The sequence below is a fragment of the Centroberyx affinis genome, unplaced genomic scaffold (genome assembly GCF_046629955.1).
Source record: "Centroberyx affinis isolate AG114_WGS23_722 - 3 ecotype Tasmania unplaced genomic scaffold, CSIRO-AGI_Caff_v1 ptg001985l_1, whole genome shotgun sequence".
Taxonomy (NCBI): Eukaryota; Metazoa; Chordata; class Actinopteri; order Beryciformes; family Berycidae; genus Centroberyx; species Centroberyx affinis.
The window spans coordinates 122,004-145,259 of record NW_027280331.1 but is presented as its reverse complement, the minus strand read 5'-3'; the positions used below and the strand labels follow the sequence as shown (position 1 = coordinate 145,259).

Sequence of the window (23,256 nt, the reverse complement as noted above, 5' to 3'; positions counted from 1 at the left end):
TTGGCCACGCCGATCAGACTGTGGTTCTCCTGCTCGTCAAAGAACGGGTCGGCACGCTTGAAGTAGGAACGCATCACCTGACACAGGCGGGTAGGTGAAGGAAAAAAGAAGAAGAAAGAGGAGGAAAGAGGAAGGGGGTGAGATTGTCGAATGAATCAATGGTTTGACTTCAGGGTTTAACTCCTCAGTTGTATTTGTGCCAAAGTAAAAGCATTTGGTTGTAATCTTATGATCAATCAGTTTTTGTTTTAAATCTCATCAAATTTAAAAAGTTAAAAAAAGAAAGCAAGAAAACTGAAACTGAAATGAAAGCAAGCAACTGGCATCAAAACATACTGTATAATTAATAAATGTAATATCTATCTATCTATTTACAGTATTTCATCACTGTCAGGTGAAAACCTTGTATTTCCCAAAACACAGCCTTGTTTTTAGCTTGACCACCATGCATGTTTGTGTTTATCTAATGGGTTATTAAAGGGTTTCATAAGCCCAAGAGGTTGGAAAACTGTCTCCACCCACAGAAGACTATGTAATGCTTCAACTGAAGTTAAAACATGAAAAAACCTGCCAATTAAGTTAAAACATGAAAATCACCAAAATTGGAGTTACAAGGTTTTCACATGACAACAGTGATTTACTTTGTTTTTATCGATACTGCACATATATTAAGTACTGTCCACCAAACAATTTCCCCTCTGCAGATGAAGTAAATCTCACTAAGTAATATCTCCAAGTGGATCTGTTTATATCGGACGTCTCTCTCCACTCACGGGGTTGTCTTCGTCATAGTCCTTCCACTCCTGGTAGAGCTCCCTCATGTCCACCAGCCTGTTCTCCATCTTCTCCAGGGCCCAGATCTGCTTCCCTTTCCCTTTACGACGCACCTGAACCGCCGGCTCGCTCAGCACCACGTCACGCTGTGGAGGGGGAGAGGGAGAGGGAGAGAGAGAGAGAGACAGGAAAAATAAGTGTGATGAGGGAGAGGGTGTAAATTGTACTCAGTCAAGCCCATTAGGACATTCATGTCTGCCTGAAAATCATTTTAAACAGGAGGCCAGATGTTGAGAGGGAGTGAAAGAGGAAAATGAAGGGAAGAAAGGGATAAAGAGAGAAATAAAACATTGCAAATCCGGCAATGTTAGATGCGTGTTGAATTTTTAAGTCTGTGGTTTCTCCCCCTCTCTCTCTCTTTCTCTCTCTTACTTACACACACACACACACACACACACACACACTCCCTACCTTCCTGTTAGCGTCCAGGTTGGCAGCAGGTATCTGCAGTGTGACCAGGTACTCCGTTCTCTTGTTGAGCTCCTCGGCGATGAAGCCGGCCTCCTGGACCAGCAGGTTGGCTCTCACTATCTGCTCCCTCAGACGCCGCAGGCTCCGAGTCATCATCGCCTCTCTGCACCGCAAAAACACACACACACACACACACACACACACACACACACACACACACACAAGGTCTACAAAGTGTCCTGGATATATTTCTGCATCAGCGACATTAAAGCATTTAACCATTCCCCAATCACACTCACACACACGCACAAACACATGTTCATATTTCTATAGCTGTAATAACATTCCACTGACTGAACATTTATTCCTTTAATCCATGACTCTGCTTAAATCTAATCTATACCTACAGGTATCATAACTCTATCCCATAAAGGTTACAGCTGAAAAAATGTCCACACTTCTATTTCCACTCTTTTTATCCTTTCAAGAGATCTGGTTCTCTTCTGATGAGAAGCAAACAAGACACACACAGGTTTTGGAGGGTTAACATCTAGGAATAATGTCAATGTTATGAAGTTTCCAGGACGATAATCACCATGTGTGTGTAATATTTTGAGTCAACTAATGTGTGATGGATTTGTTTTGTGAATATCACACCTAATAAATTTGCACAAAACAAGTGTGCACAAGTTTCTGCCGTGCCAAGTCATTAATTATAGTTTTGTCAGTACAACAAAAACAGACCGGTAAGATTTCAAAATTTTCTTCCAGATACTTCTTTTAGACCTCACATGATTAAACAGAAATATTCATCAGTGCTGAACAAAAATCTGTTAGGTCAGGCTGCGGTTCAGCACACTAAGGTACGTTCACTAGTTGACATTCATAGTTCACATTGTATCCGCTTTCTTCTCCTGTCATTCTCTAACCATACTGTCATTCTCAATTCTCTAACCTTATGAAAACCTTTAAAATCTAATGGTTTATATCAGAACTGCACTGGCATCAAGCTAAAAACAAAGCTGTTTTTCTTAGTTCCTAAAAAAGTTGACATTTTGGAAATACAAGATTTTCAACTGACAATGACTATATGCAAGTAACCCACACTCTTTTCCTCACCATACAGTGTACTTGTGCTTAAATTGTCAGCAGTATGCATCTGTTTTATTGCTAATTTTCCATTTTATTTTGTCTGTTTTCCCTGCTGAATCCTACTAATTTTGCTGCTCCAACGACCTAGTTTCCCCACAAGGATCAATAAAGTTTAATCTTATTTGATCTCACCTGTCCTCGCTCCAGCGGCGCATGCGGTTGTGGGCGCTGGGTGACGATACGGCAGAGACGGCGGCGGTGGCGGAGGGCGGCAGGGCCGTCGCGTCCAGGAGGTGGGAGGGTTTCTCGGGGTGCAGCCGCCTGCGGAGCTGCTGCAGCTCCTGCTCGTACATCTGCCTCTGGCGCTCCAGGGCGCAGCGCTTCTCCTCCTCGTGCTGCCTCTCCAGGGTCTGCAACACCGACTGCATGGGGTCTGGAGCACAGGGAGGGGGGAGGGGGCAGGGAGGGGGAGGGGGCAGGGAGGGGGGGGGGGGGAGTGCAAGAGGGGAGCGCAGGAAGGAGGAAGGATGGGTGAAAGAAGAACAAGGAAGGAGGGGAAGGATGGACAGAGTGTGCAAAGTAGGCAAGATGAAAAGGGGGAATGGAGATAGGAGAATTCTTTTATCCTTTTTTTTTTTATCCAGGGAAAGTCAGCTGAGCACTCACTCTTTTTTTGCACTCATTTTCATTCACATTTTTTCCCAGCCAGTCTGGGGATTCAAACTGGCAACCTTCCTGTCGCAAGCCCGCCTCTCTAACCTCTAGGCTAGTGTTTCCCCAACCCAGTCCTCCACCTCCACCCCCTATCCTGCAAGTGTTTGTTCCATCTTTACTCCTGCACACCTGATCCAATTCAGGGCTACACACTTTCATGCTAGCCCTGTTCAGGTAGATCTGTTTCTACTGCTCAAACAATCAGCATCAAAACCTTAACTGGATCAGGTGTGTAAGAGTAGAGCTGGAACGAAAACTTGCACTAGATTGGGAAATAAGAATTAAGAGACTAGGCGGATAACGCATGAGATGGGGAGTGTAATTAAATTGATGAGGATTGCCATTAGCGAGCACACATAACATAAAGAAAATCAATCTGCTTTAGACTTCATCTCAGGATGCAAACACTGGCCCATTCTCATAACCTTTATCATAATATTTAATATCTTGATAGAGCTCAAGCCCTAACTTTTGCTGTCCATGACCACTTTTATTTCCCACACACACATGAAGAGGTGGAGCTAAGTGGGGATAAACTCTCTCTCTCTAATCTCACTCACCGTTGTTGCCCATGCCTTTCATCATGACTTCAGTTTGGGCAAACTCATAGCCGAAGCTGACCTCGCTGGACACGTCGCTGGCTGCATCGAAGTCCACCTCCAGCCGGTCAGCGCTCAAACAGGTCTTCATCACAGCACCTCCCTCCTCATCCTCACCCCCCGCATGGACCATGTGCCTGGGCAGGTTGATCCTGTGTGTGTGTGTGTGTGTGTGTATGTGTGTGTGGGTGGGTGCATGTGAGAAAGAGTGAGTGAAAGAAAGAGGGAGAGCGATAGCAAGAAAGATGGTGAGAAAGAATTAGAGAAACACAAACACGACATGGTCATTTACGGGTGTGTGAGAAACAAAACACCAGACTAATACCAATTCAAACTTTACACTGTGGGCAAAGCAGACCTGAAGAAGTGGTTGTTTCCCCACAGGATTCGGTCACCATGATGCAGCGGGACTGGGCTGGTGACTGCAGCTCCATTCACACATGTCCTGCAGGGGGAAAGCAACAGATTTATGAGACATGAGACAACATTCAAGGTGATAAGAAAGGATGCTGGAAATATGGTTTTAAAAAATGGAAAAACAACTTATGGACTTAAAGGGAATGCCACTTGCTCATTCATTTCTTTGCAAATCCCAGTTGCTGCAAGTTTATAACATGTGCCCTGAGTATAAAGTGCAGTCTGTAGTTCTTAAATGTAACTTTGTAGGAGTCTTTTTATTACCATCACCCAGATAATCCATGTGCAGGACTGTTACTTCTTCACTTTGCGTTTGAGAACCACAAACTTTGTTAACAACAGATCTCTTCAGACTAAATAAATAATCCTCTCTGTCTACCATGCTCCTCATTTTTTGCTGTATGAATACTGAAAACCTATTTGAAGCGTGTCGCAGGGATCCCTCTGTGGCCCCGATGTAAAAATCCATCTCTTTCCATTACCGAGATGGAGCGCTTCCACTACCTAAAAATATTATTCCTTCCTGGTTTGTTGATGCTGTTTTCAGCTCAGTAAACGGGTAAACAGTCTGGTTTCCACTGCCGTTAGGCTTGCAGTGGATAAAAACAGCTGAAAACCAACAGTCAATGCAATAAATATGTGAAACAAGATGTAAAGAACATTCTGGTCTATTCCTGTAAAGTGGCCCATTTGTAAAATTCCTTGATATTCTCTGACTTCTCCAGAGAATTTATCAAATTCCCTGACTTTCCCTTTTTACAATATTTCAGAAATTCCAAGACCACTGGGGAACCCTGCTATTGCTAAAAGTTGAAACGAAAGTCTACTGCGTGTCATATCCACTGAAGATAATGAGAAAATGTCAGTGCTGTAAAGAGAGGTTGTGATAATGTGATAATCAAATGAACAGGACAGCGGTTCATTTGCATACCGTGCGTTGCGGTGAGGAGTGAGCACCACGCCGCTCTGGTCTGTGATGTCGATGACACAATGCTCGGCTTGGATGGCCATGCCGCACAGCTGGATGTCCTGCGAGTTGGCCGAGCCCACACGCGTGTGGTCCTGCACACGGGATACACAGCACAGAGAGAGAGTCACTAAGAGCCCCCGGGCCGGCAGGATAAAATCTGGGTGGGGAAAGTGAAAAGCAGCGCTTGCCCCTCCCTCATTACCACCACTGAGGTGCCCTTGAGCAAGGCCCTTAACCCCAACCGCTCCAGTGGAGCTGCTCAGTGGCCAGCAGATCAGACTGTGGTTGTACTGATCAGCTTCCAGGTGTGAATGTGTGTGTGAATGTGATCAGGGCTTTCCTGAAAAAGAGAGCATTGCTCTCAGTGAAACTCCCCCTGAATAAATAAAGGTGAAGAAGAAGAAGAGCATCGCTGCACCAGTGCATTTTTAATCTAAAGGATTTGAGAGGGTGGAAAGTGTGTGTGTGTGTGTCCTGGGAGTCGGCTGAGCCTACATGTGTATGTTTCTGAACACTTTGGTATCAAAGCAACACTGGGTGACTTATGTTGTTAGCACTGAAAGTTTGTAAATGGTGGACTTGGACATGGAATCGTCTGTTTCTGACATTCAAAATGGATTTTAACAGTGGAATCAAACTTTTGAGTGTCTGATTTTCACATATTTGTTTTGGATATACTCCAAAAGGAAGCTATCACAGCAGCTGCTTCTTGCTGCACAGTATGTGGCCAAGGTTTCATCAACGGTTTGAAACGGGTTGCATTCAGACTCGAGATGCAAGTAAATGCTAATGAATTGTAGTGACATTTTGAGGCTGTTCAGGCTAGTAAATGGTCTGTGTGTGTGTGTGTGTGTGTGTGTGTGTGTGTGTGTGTGTGTGTATTCTGGGAGTTGGGTGAGCCTACATGTGTGTGCTCCTGAACACTGGACAGATACACAGGAAGGAATCAGCAACACTTTTGTTCTGTAGTTAGCACTGAAATTATGTAAACAAGGCATGTGTGTGTGTGTGTGTGTCTGCATAAATTAACGTTGTAGACGATTGGCTCTTTGGTTCAGCAAAGAAAGTCTGTGTATGTTTGTGTACATCTGTCTATCTCTGCATGTACACACACACACACGTTAATCTGCCTCTGCATGTGCTTGTATGTGTATATGTATGTGCAGTACCTTCAGGTAGTAGACCAGCAGCTCGTTGAGGGCGGGGTCAGCGTTGAGGTTGACCAGGAAGCACTTGTCATCCACCACTCTGATGCCGGAGGACTGCAGGGAAATGCCCAGGCTCTCCAGCTGCTTCTGACGCTCCTACAGCAAAACAACACATTTTACATATTTAATACATGAATTGATTAATAGATTATTCAATTATTAAGCAGAAACTGCAGAAATGGGGGACAGGCCCAGAGAGAGAGAGGGAGAGAGAAAAGAAAGACAGAGAAATGTTTAGTAATTAAGATTTTGACAGATAATCTATATTGTATAATTAAGATCAGGGTATCTGTGGGTTTCACAAAGCCAAATTCAATTTTTAAGATATTTGAATGCTAATGCTCAATTTAACCACAATAAAGAAACAAAGCCGGCAAAAACAGACTGTTGATCGATTGAACATAGCTAAGAAAGTTCTGAAACTATAAGTGAACTTTCCTTACTTTCCTCGACTAATTAGACGAATATAAAGAGTCTGGCAATAAAAATATCTAGTTTTGTAGTTGTTTCAAAATTAAACGTTTTAAGAATACAAGTTTTACAATTACCTGCATAACACAGAGGAAATATTAACACTTCTACTTACTGTATTTAATACATTTTAATACCTTCAATTTAGATTATTTAGTATAAGAATGGAGCCACAGATACCATGAAAATACCTTCATACCAAATACCTGATGGGGCAAAATGGCTAAGTGTGCATGTGTATGTGTGTGTGTGTGTGTGTGTGTGTGTGTGTGTGTGTGTGTGTGTGTGTGTGTATGTGTGTGTGTGTGTGTGTGCACGGTGGGTGTTACCTGTGCAACAGCCTCGGTCTTCCTGAGTTTCTCCTCCCAGGTGACCGTCATCTCCTGGATCAGTTTCTCTGACTCCTCTAGCCGGTCCTTCAGTTCTGGAGCCTTCATAGACTGAGACAGACAGAAGCTGCGTTACTCACCTCCTGTTTTACTGTATTACACACAACCAAATCGATGAATTGGAGTTCAATTCAGTGTAATAACCGGTGGAAAGATGCTACAAGACAACGTTTTCATATGTCACTTGATTTCCTGTTCTCTTTCATTGCCATTTCATTTGATTTCCCTTGTCATTTTATCTTTCATCTTCTTCTTAGAACAAAACACGGTGAAGCAGCGTTTTGTTATCATGCAACACAGACCTGGAATAACCTCCCAGATGATATTAGACAAGCCCCGACTCTGACCGCTTTTAAGTCAAAGCTAAAAACTTTCTTATTTTACATTGCCTACTCTACCCTGTAATGGCTAAAAACGTATCTTTTCAGCTCAGCTTTTAAATAACCTTAATTTTAACTCTTTCTGTTCAGGATCCCAACAGAGCTGACACGGGCAAGTACGAATTTTCATTGGTCTTGTCCAGGTAATGCTTACTTGCGCATGAGTGAACACTATATGTGGGGGGGACAGAGCTTTACCCTGTGTGATTCTCATCCATCTCTGGATGGTGAGGTTTTTGACCAAGAGGAGAATCTGTGATTCTCGTCTGCCTTAGGCAGTGAGATCTGACGTAAATATCAGATCAAGAGTAGAATCAGGAAGGACAGGGGAAAAGAAAATTGCAGAAAAACATATAGGTTCACTCACTATGTGCATCTAAAAGTGGAAGTATTTGTTGTATTTGTTGTGTTCTTTCATCTTTCTATCTCATTTGATTTGAACTGCACTAGTTTACTTTTTAAGTCTTTTATCTTTTGTATCTCTTGTCTGTATTTTTGCACTTTTTACCTTTACTGTATTTTATCACCCTGTAAAGCACTTTGAATTGCCCCAGTGTATGAAATGTGCTATACAAATAAAGCTGCCTTGCCTTGCCTTGCCTTCTTGTTCTACTGTTTTCCATCATTTTGTGCTCGATTGTCATTAAATTTCTGTTATCCAAATCAGTTGTGTCTTTGCTTGCCATTCTGATATTTCGTTGTTTTGATTGTTTATTCCTTCTTTAGGTTTGTTTCGAGAAGGCCCTTGTTTTTTTGCTTGTAAATTTCACAAACTAGAGCGAACTGAACCTCGGCCTCGGTGAGCTGGTCCCGCAGCTTCTCCACTTCCTCTCGCAGCTCTCTGATGATCCTGGCGTTGGGGTCTTCGTTGACCACGGCGTGGTTGACGATGCTCTTGGCCCGGTCGGCGTAGCGCAGGGTGGACAGCGTCTCATCGTAGTTGTCTGCCGCCGGGCTGACGGTGGCAACCATGGCTGTGCGGCTGTTCCCCCCCAGGCTGTCCTGCAGGTAGAGGAAAGGTTTAACCTCAGTGACAATACCCAACCTCTAAACCCAGAGAATGGTAATGGAATAACATCATAGACTGCATCATTTAAAACAAAGAAACTGTACAGGTTTAGGGTAGAAAAATGTTTATCGAATGTGTAAAAGGAGTAAGATTTGGGATCAGGGTTTCTGCAGGATTCAGAAAGCCAAATTTAAGACTTTTTAAGACCTTTTCAATGCTTTCTGGAACTGAATTCAAGACCAAATTAAAAACCAAAATAAAGACACACAACTGGCAAAAATGAGCCTATTTCCGACTGAACGCAGCTAATGTGAGTTCTGAAACTAATTGGGCACTATAATAAAAAGCAGGAAATTAATTATTCAGGAACATGAAGTCTAATTTGGTAAGCTGACAAAAAAAACCAACATGGTTTGTATATTGGACTACTAACCCTGTTCTGTTGTGTTAATCTAAGAGTGGACATGCAGCACGAAGACACCGGTCATTGCATTATGAAAAAATAAAATAAATAAATGAAATAATAATGAAATAATATATGAAATAAGACCTATAATAATTGTACATTTTAATACTTTTTAAGGCCTTAAATATAGATAATTAATTTTAAGAGTTTTTTCAGACTTTAAGGATCCTTCAATCAATCCTAATCAGTATCACTCCTTAGCTGAACTTTTCAATTCAGCAACAACAGCAACAAAAAAAGTGATGAAGGTTTGACACTCCTCCAGTATTTGGTTTGAATGCCGATCATATGCTAGTCATTTGGATTTGTTAAAAAGGAATAGCAAGCTTAATAGCAAGTTTAAAAACTAATTTTCGTTAGGAAATTTCGCTAGGACAATCCAATCAATACCCGAACACAAACAACTCTCACAAAGCCAAAAACCAGAGAATCAAGACTTGAACCTATTGTGTCAACAAAATATAAAACTTATATAGAACTCCTCCATAGATAATGAATTGGGAAATATGGTGAAGGCAATATGGAGAGCATATAGGGGAATTTCCTGGAATTAAAGGGTAGATTTTCTGGTTCAAAACCTTTAACAACATTAAGGAGGAGTCCGATATGGTGAAATGTTTTCTGTGGTGTCACCAAAATCATTCTCCTATCCATCAACTGTAGTGAAAACTGGATCAACAAGGTCTTTTTCTTTTGTCTGTACCTTGAGCAGCCAAGTGAGCACAGAGTCTCTGTAGGGAACAAACTTGCTCTTGTTCTTCCCCGCTCCCTGGTCAGCCAAGGCCGAGATAACTAAACCCAGAGTACTGAGAGACCTGGAGGGAGGGACAGAGGGGAATAAAGAGAGGGATAAAGAGGTAAAGAGAGAGAAGGGGAAGGAGGGTGAAAGAGGGAAGGAGGTAGGTATGCAGGGGAGAGAAGGCAACAGAGAGAAGAATGAAAAAAGGCAGAAAAAAAGACCACAAGTAATCAAGTCAGTCTCAGCTTGAAATGGTTCATTGCATTAAAGCTACATGCGGGAGCACCAAAACTATCTGAAATCAACTACATGTCTTTATTTTGTGGTGGGAAATATCTGATCACATCCTTCTGTCTGAAAAGATCCAGGATTATTTTAAGATCAAGGGTCACAATAGATCTTCATCTGTGACTTCTTGCATATCATTGACAACATTGAGATGTAAACTAAACACTTTCCAATAAATGACACTAAACATAAAAGTTTCCAAATTACAAATAAGTGAATGAACACAGCCAGTGCCTTTCACTGCTTAGAAACAAAATGTAGTTCCACGAGGTAAAAACTGGATTACTGAGAGTTTAACAGTATTTCAGAGTCTTCATTGTTGTGACCTTTTTTTTTTTCCTCTTTTATTTCACAGCTTTGGATGTGACTTACTTATTGATGTTGCTGCCTTCCTTCAGTCTTTCCCCCGCCGCTCCGGTCTTCGCTGCCCGCTCACTGCCAGCCAGATCCACCAGACTCAGCTTGCTCACCTTCTCTCCACTCGTCTGAACAGAACACACAGCAACACACAAAAATATATACAGTACATTCATGATACAAAACTTTTTCCACTTCTTAGCATCATATTTCTGTCCTTTGTGCATCATTAAAAGGCCAGTTGCAATTATAATCTTTGCATTCATTGTATGTTACTGTGGAAGTGTCAAGTAATGGCAAAAATGTAAATGTGAAATGTCATTTTAACTTTCCAGGGTATCTGCAGGTTTCAGAAAGCCGAATGTACGATTCTTTAAACCATTTAAATGCTACCTGGAATTAAATAAAAAATAAATAAATAAAAAGAATCAAAGCAGAACGAGCCTATTTCCAGGTGAACATAGCTAATGAAAGTTCTGAAACTATAAATGGGCAGGATGAGAAAAAAAAGCTTGTTTTGCATACTGTATTAACCCTGTTCTGTGTTAATCTAAGAGTGGAAATGCAGCGCAAAGAAACCTGTCATTAAAAAAAAAGATCTTTAATAATATAATATAATATAATATAATATAATATTTAAGACATTTTAAGGCCTTAAATTCAGATAAGTTAAGACTTTAAGAACCAACAGATACCCTTTTTTTAATGAGTACAAATAGAAGAAAATAATTGTTTACCCTCTCTTCCATGATCTTACCACAATGTATACATTCTTGAAATAATCCTACAGTAATACACATGTACGGTGATATGGAGTGTGTCACTAGACATTTTGAGTAAAAGGAAGATGCAGTTATGATCCTCTTTTGATATTGAGAGTGTGTGTGTGTGTGTGTGTGTGTGTGTGTGTGTATCTTACCCCAGACTGCATGTCCATGAGTGTGTGTGTGAGGATGATATTGAACACAGCGTGGGATCTGCTGCTCTCTTCGTTCATGTTCGTGGCCGCCACTGTACGAGATTTATTTCCCTCCGACATCAGAGACTCGATGTCCTGTTGTGGACAGAGACGGCATGACGCAGTCAGAGTGAACGAACGTTTGTTTTGACCTACATCGTGTACCAGATGGGTGGGGTTTACCGTATCAAGTAATTCAGATAGAGTTGGATAAGTTGTCGATCACAGAGAAGCATATTATTTTATTTCTGACATATGGGACATAATCAGGCTAAAGCAAACCATAAACAGCATTCTAAAAACTATTTGACACCGGTCTGTGCTGGTAAGTACTTGTGTTTGCTATAAGAGTTTCTTAGATGTTAGTATTTAATCTCTCTTATAACATATCTTCCAAGAAAACGGTGCAGTACCTTATAGTTTGCCACAGCCAGGCGGGACAGGCCGTCCACATAAGGCCCCAACACTTTGTGCTCTCTCACTCTCAGCGTTTGTCGACTTCTACAGAGAGAAGAGAAGAAGAGAAGAGAAGTTATCCATCCTTTTTCTCTCAGTTCAATTCTGTTCAAATCAACTGTGAACCTGAGAATCTTAATTTCCTACATTTCTGAACAACTCAAGACTTATAGCAAGTCTTTGATTGACAGTTACAGTCATTTACAGTCAGTCAAATAAAAATTACATTTGATACTATCCCCCATACAAATGATTGATATCAATTGTGTAGAGGATTGTCACATTGAGGTCAACATAATTGATATTCATATACAGTATATATGAAGAGCTGTGTTTGAAACTGAGATATACTGGCTCTTTGAAAAAGTGAAAATTTTAATGGATTTTTTTGCACTGAAGATGTGGTAAAAGCACAGGTGATTTTATTGATTAGATGTAAATAAAAATGGTAACTTTGCATTCTAACATCTCAGTTTCGGAAGTTGTTTTTCTGCCATTTGTGTGTACAAACTCCCCATCTAGTTCCTTTGAAAAAAGTGACACCTGCTCCTATGCCATCAATATGATTGATTGAACATAAAACCAAAACAAATAATGGTCCTTTTCAAAGCACAGCAAGTAATCTGATCCCAAATGATGAACAAAGCAGCAACAGAGTAGACCCAAAGCAGAGACCAAAGACTTCAACAGGGCGAGTCATCTACAGATTTAATTTGCCTGATCCTGCATTTTCCATAAACTACCAGTTCCTCACCCTTTGGGGTCGAGCAGGTCTCGGACTTTCTCGTTGTAGATCTCCATGTAGGAAACCTCCACGGTGAAGCTCTCTCCCTCTCTGGCCTCCCGCAGGATCCTGCTGAACAGCGAGCTGCAGAGCCGGGGGATCAGACCGGGCTGCTCCGCCGAACCCATCATGGTGTACGACTTCCCAGAGCCTGACGAAACAGTTTCAGTATATTAGACCCAGATTCAGTCAAGAAATGCACCAACCAGTGTTAACAAAAGAATTTTAGTATGTTGCTGTATGTATGTTGCTGTACATAAAAAAAAAACATTCTTCACAAGGTTAGAAAAAGACAGTTACTATGTGACGCCTAAGGGCAGATTCAGAATTAGTTTTATTAGACAAATAAGTCTGCACATACAAAAAAAAAAGAAAAAATCTGTATGCATGAGTCAGAAACAGAGTGTAAACAGATGCACCACAACACTTCTCGAGGCTAAAAAAAAGGATAAATTAACACTTGAAAATGACATGAAAAAATAAAGTGTCTGGGAGGCAGAGATGCGGATGAGTTAGCCAATCGAGGTAAAAAAAAAAATAGATATATAAAATACTATATTGCTTGTGGACACACAGAGGTATAGAAGTAAATATTGCAGTGGTTCACAGGTCTGTTTGTCTACCCAATAGGGAAAAATTAAAATACATTTAAGAAAAAAGGGCAGACAGGCAGATCATTTGCATTTCAGTAGACACTTTTTTTAAACCTACAGACATATGAAAGACCCCCACAAAAAAACAATAAATTCACGTTCACACAAAGCATGTTTGGAGCAGATTATTCCAACTCTTAGTTTGATTCATTTGGCCAGGTGAGAACAAAGCCATTTGAACTCAGGTGGCACTAAATAACGGCACTGAGACACCTGAAAACGCAATTGAACTGCAGTGCAATTTGTTAGGAGTGAAAACGTAATTCGAACCAATTTCAGGAAATGACCCCAACACGCAAGGCTTCATGGGTATAACTAGACGGATGTTGACATCCAATAGCCAGCAGAAAGCCTAGCTATTTAAAAAAACATGAACCACCGCAGGGCAAACTGCAGCCTGGACTGATGCTCATAATCAGCTATTTCTTCATGTGTTCTCACCTGGTATGAAGACCAGAGAAGGTAAATTACAGCAAAAAGTGCAAATAAGTCCTTCATGCTTAACTAAACTTACAGGGACTGGAAGATTTGTTTTGTCTCCCCCCGCTGCCAAAATCTCTAACCTCACAGGATGACACACAGGTTACCAAAAAAACTCTGTCCACCAAACAAGCTACTTGTGAGTCCATGTGACTTTGATTCGCTCATAATTGGGCAGTGTGAATTTAAGCAAAACAAATACAAATATGCAACAAAGTAAACTTTCCCACTATGGTTCGGACCAAAGAAAACAAACTGTAGGTGTGTCCGCACCCTTACTGAGCTTGATACTCAGTTTGTGCTATGGAGTATGACCATAAGACAGTGTTAATGTAATAAGACTTCTACTGATATTACCAAGGATCCGTAAATTGAATGTTTGGAGGTTTAGAGGTTACCTGTCTGTCCGTAAGCAAAAATACAGGCGTTGTAGCCCATGAAGGCGTTGTCCAGCAGACTCTCCCCAAGGCACTGGAACACCACATCCTGACCTGCCCAAACATCAGGAAACACACAGCGGCACAATAAAGATTCACTATACATTCACACTGACAGTATATAAACCAAGCAGTGTGTAGGAGAGGTTATGGCTTGTAAAGAAAACCTCCACTGAAGGGAAAGAGAGAGACGGGGAAATCAGAAACATAAAGACTTTCCTGAGGTTATAAAGCCTTTACTTTCTCCACACCGTCTTCTTTCATAGACACGGACATGATTTCCCAGTCTCTCCCTCTCTTTAAAAGACGACTTTCACAGCCCAGAAAAGACTCGGTGGACATTTTGTTCAAATTCAATAAGTCTGACAGTGGCCTGGTAAATTATTGTTCCCCCTCACATTGTGGGAAACCCGCTGGCAGTGTTAGTGCTCTATCCATTTAAGCTATCCAGGACTACAGAACTAATTTAGTTAAACAATGGGTACAATATTTTCTCCTTTTGATGTTCCCCTTCACCCCGCCCCCTCAAATAGCCCCTTTCTTCAACTCCATAAATAGTTCAGAATACCAGGAAACGTAAAGGCCAAGTGATAAGTTTAATAAATAACTCAACAGGCACAGAAGTTACGTATGGGCTAAAAACAGAATGCACCAAATCCAGAGTGAATAAAACATAAACATAAAAACACTGTGAAAATTTACAAACCCGCAAACTTGTCTTTTTGAGATTCATCCATGGACCAAAAGCAGTGGTCGTAGGCAAAGACCTGAATACAAAAGAGTTTGCATTAACACATAAAACAACAAACAGCTCACAACAATGAGTATTCAATCACCACTGTATAATTAAAAGATTATGTAGTTATAAGTTTGTATAGAGAAAAATACACATTGTGTAACATAAATTCAACTTAATGTTCAAGTTAATACTCACCTTGGGTTGATTCCTGGAGACAGCAAATGGAAGAGATGACAATATCACAGTTAACAGCTGTTGGTTTTATGTATATGGGCATGTCATTGACCATTAACTTACTCTATCTGTGACTCTATCAATGGCATGTGAACTTATCTAAAGTACACACCAGAGGAAATATTAGCAGCTACTTTTCCATAACAGGGGAACTGGCCATGGGACTTGGGCCAAGTCAAGGGCATGTCAAAACATTTAGCACATGACAACACTGAAGCAACATTCATTCATTTGATACTCTGGTCTAGCTGAAAAGCACACTGCTGTAGGAACAAGATTCAAAACAAACGACAGAAATGTTTGTGGGGAAAGGAGTGACAAAGGTCATGATGATATTCACAGGAAGTCAACTGAGCACACTTGCTCTTTTTCAGCGGCGTCCAGCTTCACATTCACACAGTTAAGACACATTCACACCTTGGAAGCTGCCCAGTACAACCACAGTCTGCTGCTGGCCACTGAGCAGCTCCGCCTGAACAGTTGGGGGTTGCGTCTGCGATAACAGATCAATCACCGATCTCTACTTGGGGGCGGGAACAATTTTCTGATCGCAAAGCATTTGACAGTGCCAAAGGGCGAAATACCTGCCTTGACATCACTGATTGAGATGCAACCAGAAGTGCAACACAGTTTAAAGTTTTGGCCCATAGAGAGCAGTGCAACAACGACTGTCTGCCCCTGGAAGTGGATGCAGAACTCCAACTATTTTGATAATCGATTAATCGGTTTGAGTAATTTTTTAAGAAAAATAAGTCAAAATTCTCTGATTCCAGCTTCTTAAATGTGAATATTTTCTGGTTTCCTTACTCCTCTATGACAGTAAACTGAATATCTTTGGGTTGTGGACAAAACAAGACATTTGAGGACATCATCTTGGGCTTTGGGAAACACTGATTGACATTTTTCACCATTTTCTGACATTTTATAGACCAAACAACTAATCGATTAATCGAGAAAATAAACGACAGATTAATTGACAATGAAAATAATCATTAATTGGAGCCCTAGTCCAGGATTATGCAATTCACTATACAGAAGCCATGTAACTATGTTTACAGCTCAAAAAACGTGATTTAGTGCTGATTCGCTCTTTAATGATACAGACAATGAGTGCAACATAACCTTGGCCATACTCTAGCACTTAAAGAGTCCGTCCCATAACAGAAAAGTCACAAGTTTGATCCCTGCTAGAGGCAATGTGTCCATCTACAGTCATGTATCCTGTCAGAATGTTCTTTAGCAGGACGCCGCTCCCCTACCTGCTCACTAATTGCCTGTCACTCTGGATGAGTGTTAGCTAAATGCCCTAAAATGCAAATGTTATCTTTAAACAGATGCTAGCTGTTCTTTGGCAATACAGAAGACGCAAGAGACAATGTTAAGAGTAAGAGTGAGGAAGGAGAAGAGTGAGTGAAGAAGTCCGACTCGACTCCAGGTCAAAGGCAGTGGAGTAAGACGAGGAGGGGGGGGGGTTCAAGGATACGGAGTCAAAGGTGTTTTAATCGCAGCGAAGCTTAAAAATCTGTCAAGGTGACTAATCCTCTTTGGCTCACAGCGAATCGAGGGGGGAATGTGACCTTCAGCGGCACTAAGAACCCTGGAGACACAGGCAGAGACGAAATCTCAGCATTCTTGCAAGAGCATTTTAAAATGCCATCATTGCCTCTTATGTTTATCCCAATACAGTCAACAGTGGTACTACCCTACACATCAGTCATCAGATAGATACATCAAATCCAATTATCAAGCATGTTATATGCTGCAGTACAGCCTTATGTAATTCTCAAGTGTAACGTTCCTGCAAGAGCAAATTAAAACCTCATCATCTTTAACTTGAAGGCTTAGGTTCAGCTTTATCCCATGAAATTTGGTTTCATGTGGTCAAATGATTGCTAGATTTAATATACTTTATTTTGAAACACAGGTTTACAATGAATATATCACATGATGCCCACAGTACCCTTCATATATTGTACCATTTGACTGGTGAATTTATGCAAAAGCGTGCTTTAGATTTGACACAAAAAAAAACGGTGTAGTCTTTAAATGCCACATGCAAAACATCTCCCAAGAATAGACTATTATATATACTTACGTATATATCTATCATCTGTCTGCCTGTCTATCTATCTGTAACACAGCATCAAAAGTCAGAAAGAAAACTACATCAGAACTAGTCCCACTGATTTAGTGTGAGAACAGTGCATGGAGTTACACATGTGAGAGGTGTTTCAGTCTATTTCCCCATTTCTGACTCTCACAACATTAAATCTCTTCCCTGCAGCCGGCAGTTTTGCATGTTGGTTAGAGAGGTTGTCTAGCAATCAGAGCTGCCACCACATCACCACATATTAACCTGCTCCACAATGAGAGGTGTTGAAAACCAGCTAATATAAAGCTAAATATTGCGTTACGAAAGACAGCTGCTTATAAATTACACTTGTGGTTGTATCTGTTATGCTAAAATAAATCACACTCGTACATGAGCATCCCGTTCCCACTGAAGCCTCATTGGGAGCAGACCTTCTACCTCGTACTGTACACAAAACATACACACATTCGCTCAGGCAGAAAAAGTAATTTGGGGTATAAATGTTGTAAATTTAGTCCTGGCCACACACAGGGTGGGCTCTGATGAAACAAGGCCTCCCTATGTGAAACTTGGCCAGACCATGAAAGAGCAACATTAAGTCCTGTCCTGTCCTGGGCCGGCTGGCTGGGACATTCCTGAGATAACTGGCAGAGCCTCACAGCTCCAAGGAGTCACTAGAGGAGCGGGAGGAGGAGGAGGAGGAGGAGGAGGAGGAGGAAGGTAGGTCACAGTTTGCCCTGCCAGTCTATGAGCAACAACATACAGGCCCATAGTATGTTTAGCAGGTCAGAATCAACAGGGCATGCTCATATTTCAATGACTTAAGAATATGATGTATGGTCACATATTGTAGACAGGTATTGTAGCAGGTCTTGCAGCTTGGATAATGAAAACAAGCAAATGTTTGTGGTGCTATAAAAAGCTCAGAACGCTTTTTTAACTGGGTTTCTTATCAAGTCCAAGCCCAGATAAGAATGTCTCACAAGCAGCCTGATCAGTGTGACTTTGCGACCAATAACAATACTTTATAGAGCTGTACTAGCTCAAATTACCTCTCAGATCCCAGCTAGGATCCATTAGTTGTTTACAGACTCAGATTATAGGGCGGTCAGCATTGCACAAGTCCGTAAAAATGCATCCATCCTGCTTTAGCACTCCATTAGCACCACACTGGCTACTGCAGCCCCATTCTTTCTCTAATGTTGTGAAGTTGAGTTCAGTACCATATTACAACATAAAATTCATGTGTGTCACTTGCACGTTCTGGCAGCTTTAAAAGGGCACTTCTTTTCTAAAGATTTTTTCTTTGGCAGAGCGAAAAGTGCAGCAGTAATTCAAGTACTGCATACAGCACATGCAGTTGAACTGGGATCCATGAAACTACAAGTCAGGAACCAGTTACAAGCTTATCACTGCTGGATTCCCATGTCATGAAAGCAGCAACAAGGCTTCATTAATCTGGGTTGCCAGGATGAGAGAGCACCCATCTGGCAGGTGTGACAGCTCCTGCTGTACGCCTGGTCACAGCCAGCCAGGGTGCCATAATATAATATCGACACCGCCTTAGCCTCATGCAGTGATTCAATTCAGACAAACCTGTCAGACAACAAGCTGACTAAGCACAAACCTTGCAGGACTGGGTGGTCAAAGGACTCCCCCCTACAAAGAAAACATGTTTATATCATAGATTATGCTTCAATCTAAACCACTGCCTGTCTATTGAGCCACTAGTCAAGAGAGAAAGCCTTGTTATAGAAACTGACACGTTCCTTTTAAGGGCTTGTTTCCTGGCTGTTTGGTGTTTTTAACAAATCACATCAGAAACTCGCAAAATCACTCAGCACACGTGAGGTATTAGCTTATTTAGGCTATACAAAAAAAGACCATCCAGTGATCAGTTTGCTTCTGTTTCTGCTTCTGCTTCTGTGTGACCCTCTTACTGTATTGGGATCATGGAAGTGCTTGTCTGTGTGTTGAGTGGAGCCTGTAAAACCTGTTCACATCGAGCCCCAACGGGGGAACATACCGCAGCTGAACACTGAAGCGTGTCAGGGCAGAAGACACACACACACACACACACACACACACAACAGAATGCATAGGAAAACTCTGAAATATGAGACTTGCTCTCGCTACAAAGACAGGGATTCATATTCTTGTCTCTGAAGGGGATTGACCTGAGGGAGATGTGCTGAACCAGGTCACCTGAGCAGTGGCCAAAACCCCCAGAGAGCATCACACCTGCGCTGCTCTGACTCACTGCTGGCTGACTGCTAGGAGGAGAGAGAAGGAGCGGTCTGTGTTGTCACAACAGTCAGATGTGGGGCGTATAGCACATGCCCAGTGCCACGTTTTACCCACTTAATATCAAATGATTAAAAAGATCAATGCACATTTGCATGTACTCGCAAATTCATTTAATCTAAGCTTGTGACACTGATGTATATTTTGATGAGCATTTCATTAAACCAAAGCTAAATTTACATCCATACTGCTTGGGTGCATTTTCTTAAATATGGAGTCTTGAATCTTGACGCTATCCTCTCCTCTTTTTTTTTTTTTTTTAAACTCAAGGCTGACTATCTGAGCAGGACTGAACTGGAACAGACACACCCTTTGTAAAGAGAGGAATGGTGCAGGGAGGAAAGAGGGAGGGAGGAGGAAGAAAGGACAGGAGGGAGGGAGGGAGGGAGGGACGGGTGAGGCCTGAATCTGAGCTTCCTCCATGTGAAGTTGGCTGCTAACCAGACAGGTTAGTTAAGAGTCTGTGTATATAGTGTGCCACAAGTAGTCCTGTGTGAATTAAGCTAAAGGTATTCAGACACATATGGGTAAACACTTTCATGCCTAGGCACACACAGACACAGACAAAATGAAAAGGGGGAGTAATTTCATAACATCAGGAAATCTAGCCTACACTGGAGAGGCATATGTGGACAATGCAGCCTGTACAGACAAGTGCTTCCTATAAAGATTTCTGTAGGGCAGGGACTATGGAAGAGAATTAGCATATTACAACATATGGTGCAATACCTTTCTCTGTGCATTGTCTCTAAATAATAACTAAGGTAAAACAGTAGGAAGAGGCAGGGTCCACTGAACAAAGTAATCATTGTTTTATCAAAAATGAAATGGGATAAGATTAGACCCAAGTGATCCATTGTGGACTTGTGAAGATCAAAGGGTTGAGCACAACGTTAACACAGCCAGTTAGAGTTACTGGGATAAACCATACTAAAAATGCACTCATGCTACTCTAAGGCAGATTCAAACAAATTGCATGCAGTCAGTGTCCTGCAGAAACCTCCAAACTTAGTTTTTCATTTTACTGCAATCACTGAAAATGTTTCATGAGCTTGAGACCAAGCCAAACTAATAAAATACACTACTATAAAATGCACTATGAAACGCATATACGGCTGCCAGCAGTAATTGAGTGGAATGTTTTTGCATGACACTGATGGTGATGTAATGAACCAGTGTGTTGAACTGTCTTGTCTCTACCTTGGGTCTCCTTTGCTCATGTTGACGCTGGCTGGATGCAAAACTGTCTGGTTCCCCTCCACCTCCACCACACATTTTGTCTTTAGATCCTTTTCTGAAAGGAAACAAAGAACCAGGAGCAAAAGAAAGTGAGCTATACATGTGTTTGCATGATGAAATGAATGACTTCAAATGGAAGTCTACAGCTGCAGCACACTGTAGATTGCAGATGGTTGAAAAGGGAATTGGGTGCTTCATTTAGTCATTTTGGCATCTTGAAAAGCGATGTGAAGTGAAAAATAAAGAGGTCTAATTGGTATAGCTGAGTTTTTAAAATGCATTATAGAAGTGTCAACTATATTGGTCATCATAACTTTAGTAGTAGTCACACATAGCACTCATCACAGCAAAACAGGTGGCATACGCCGTCTGTGTGCCAGTTCCTCGTGATCACAACACCGACAGCCCTACTTGGAGAGGCAGGAAATAGTTTTATTGTTGATGATTCATCCATGCCTTGCCTGTGCAAACACAAAGACCTGTTCACTGCTCCCTAACCAGTCAGTAAGGAAAAGCAGGGTCAGACCTTGCACAAGCGGCTCTTCCTCATTCCCACCTACAAGGAAAATAAAGGAGGAGACAGTGCTGGAACGTCCTGTCATAACCGGGGGTTACATGTACAGTCAGGTTTTCCAAAGTTATGGTTAATTGCTTTTGATCAAAGATATAGTTGATCAAAGTAGTTGATCATATTTTACTTTATCCTTAGTATTTATCCTTTTATCCTTATTTATCCTAGTATTGATTTGAATGTTACTCTTCTCCATCTCTGTCCTTTTCTCTTAATTTAATTCCTGTTTTGCACGGTTCCATTGCTTTTTTAGATTCATTTGGAGTATTCTGCTTTTATTTTTTGACTGTCAAAAGCACTTTGTAAACTCTGTTTTTAAAAGGTTCTGTATAAATAAAGTTATCATTATTATTATTATTATTAGTATTATTATTATTATTACTTTCAAAAACCTTTGGTGCAGGTCCGATGGAAAGGTATTAGCATGTCAAATTGAAAGAAAGCATCAAGCTGTTACACAAGTTTATCCACTGATAGTTCAGTCCTGCTTAACTTTTGTCAGACTAATTTCAGCCACTGAAAGTAAGTAAAACATATCACTGTACATGCATTTTAGTCGCAATTCTGACTGGAAGTGATGTCACTGTCCCTTCCATTTTTTTTCCATTTCCAATTTCCCACAGCACTCCTGCCAAAATAGCGAACATGCACTTTTCCACAGCCGAGCAAAATGGGCCTTTTCAGAGCGTGAGGAGGGAAAAAAACTAATTCTATAAAACACAGGAATGAAGCCTCTATTGTTTGTTGAAGACTGCAGCCCAAATGACAAATTAGCTCTGGCTGCACAAACTGACAGAATGAAATGTCACAGAAATTGTGTTTTGGAGAAGAGAAGTGGATGAAATAATGAAAATGTCTTGTTTGACCCTTTTGGTGGAAACCCGACTTGCCAGGAGCTGGATGGTCCAATTCATGAAACTGAACTAAAGTGACTGTCACAAGGTTTCTGTCACATTGACTCACCTCTCCTGTTCATTGGTCGGACACGGACAGCGACCTTTACATTGGAGTCATTCAGGCTATTGTCATCCATGACGCCAGCTGATCTGGAGCAAATGAATGAATGAATGGACAAAAAACACAGGGAAATTCATTGACAACATGGCTATCATGCTCAGCCATGTGTGAAATTACAACAAAAAATCATATGTTTACCACTTTATTTCCCCTAAACTGCATCTCAATACACTTATTTGTTTTGTCAACATGCAGCTCCCATTGCGTGGGACACAAACGTCTCTATAAATAAACACAATACGGCGACTTGTTTCTGCTGATTCTCACATTATTCATATGGCAACCCGTCACCAGACGGCTAGTATGAACTTCTACGAAGACAAAATCATTTAAAGTACAATATAGTCTTCAGTACAGAGGACTGACCGTGTAAAACGAGTGCGCAGTTATTTCCCTGTCCCGCTCCTGCAGGCACCTTCAGCCTCACCGCGGCTAGCTTGACACGCTAATGTTAGCTGGATAACAGGAACAAACATGCAAAGTGGGAACACATACTGTATTTTAATGACCACACCGATAAATACAACTGACCACAGTAGAGTGCCGAATGGAAATACACTTCAATCCCCCCCCCACCCCTAAACAAAACTTACGATTGACGGCAGTTCATTCTCTCGGCTCTTCCACCTGTTGCATTTCCTGAAACTGCCCGCAGAGATCAGTCATGCCATGTCAACTTGAAGCTAAGGGGATTTGCCGTGAGATTTTAGTGGGCTCCCAAGTTGCGCTCTGCTCTGCACAGACTTGTATACGTGATTTGGGAAGTTTCAGTGCCGCGGTGTCCATCCACATGCGTTACAAATCTACGCTCTTCCTTTAAAAGATTTTCCCGAAAACAGTTATGACAAATTCAGCAAAACATCGTTATTCGAAGTTAAGTGAATTAACACGACACGCATGAAAAACGCGGCATTGTTTTAGTGTTAGAAACTGGAATTATTGGAAGTA

The 23,256-nt window shown here is 41.4% G+C and overlaps 1 protein-coding gene across 1 annotated transcript; it reads right to left on the bottom strand.

The window, feature by feature from the left end:
• Positions 1-5: 5 nt before the first annotated feature.
• LOC139653845 (kinesin-like protein KIF13B) lies at positions 6-22,937 on the bottom strand (the record flags this gene model as incomplete). The annotated part of the gene is made up of 22 exons (XM_071530843.1): positions 22,902-22,937; positions 22,675-22,763; positions 22,255-22,332; positions 20,682-20,775; positions 15,047-15,059; positions 14,819-14,879; positions 14,074-14,166; positions 12,513-12,693; positions 11,716-11,803; positions 11,264-11,398; positions 10,360-10,472; positions 9,664-9,775; positions 8,275-8,487; positions 7,046-7,156; positions 6,207-6,341; positions 4,999-5,129; positions 4,009-4,095; positions 3,612-3,802; positions 2,530-2,770; positions 1,246-1,408; positions 774-920; positions 6-77 (listed from the first exon to the last, which is right to left on the bottom strand). Coding segments are annotated over exons 3-22 (2,451 nt in total), but the record flags the coding sequence as incomplete, so codon positions are not given.
• Positions 22,938-23,256: the final 319 nt, after the last annotated feature.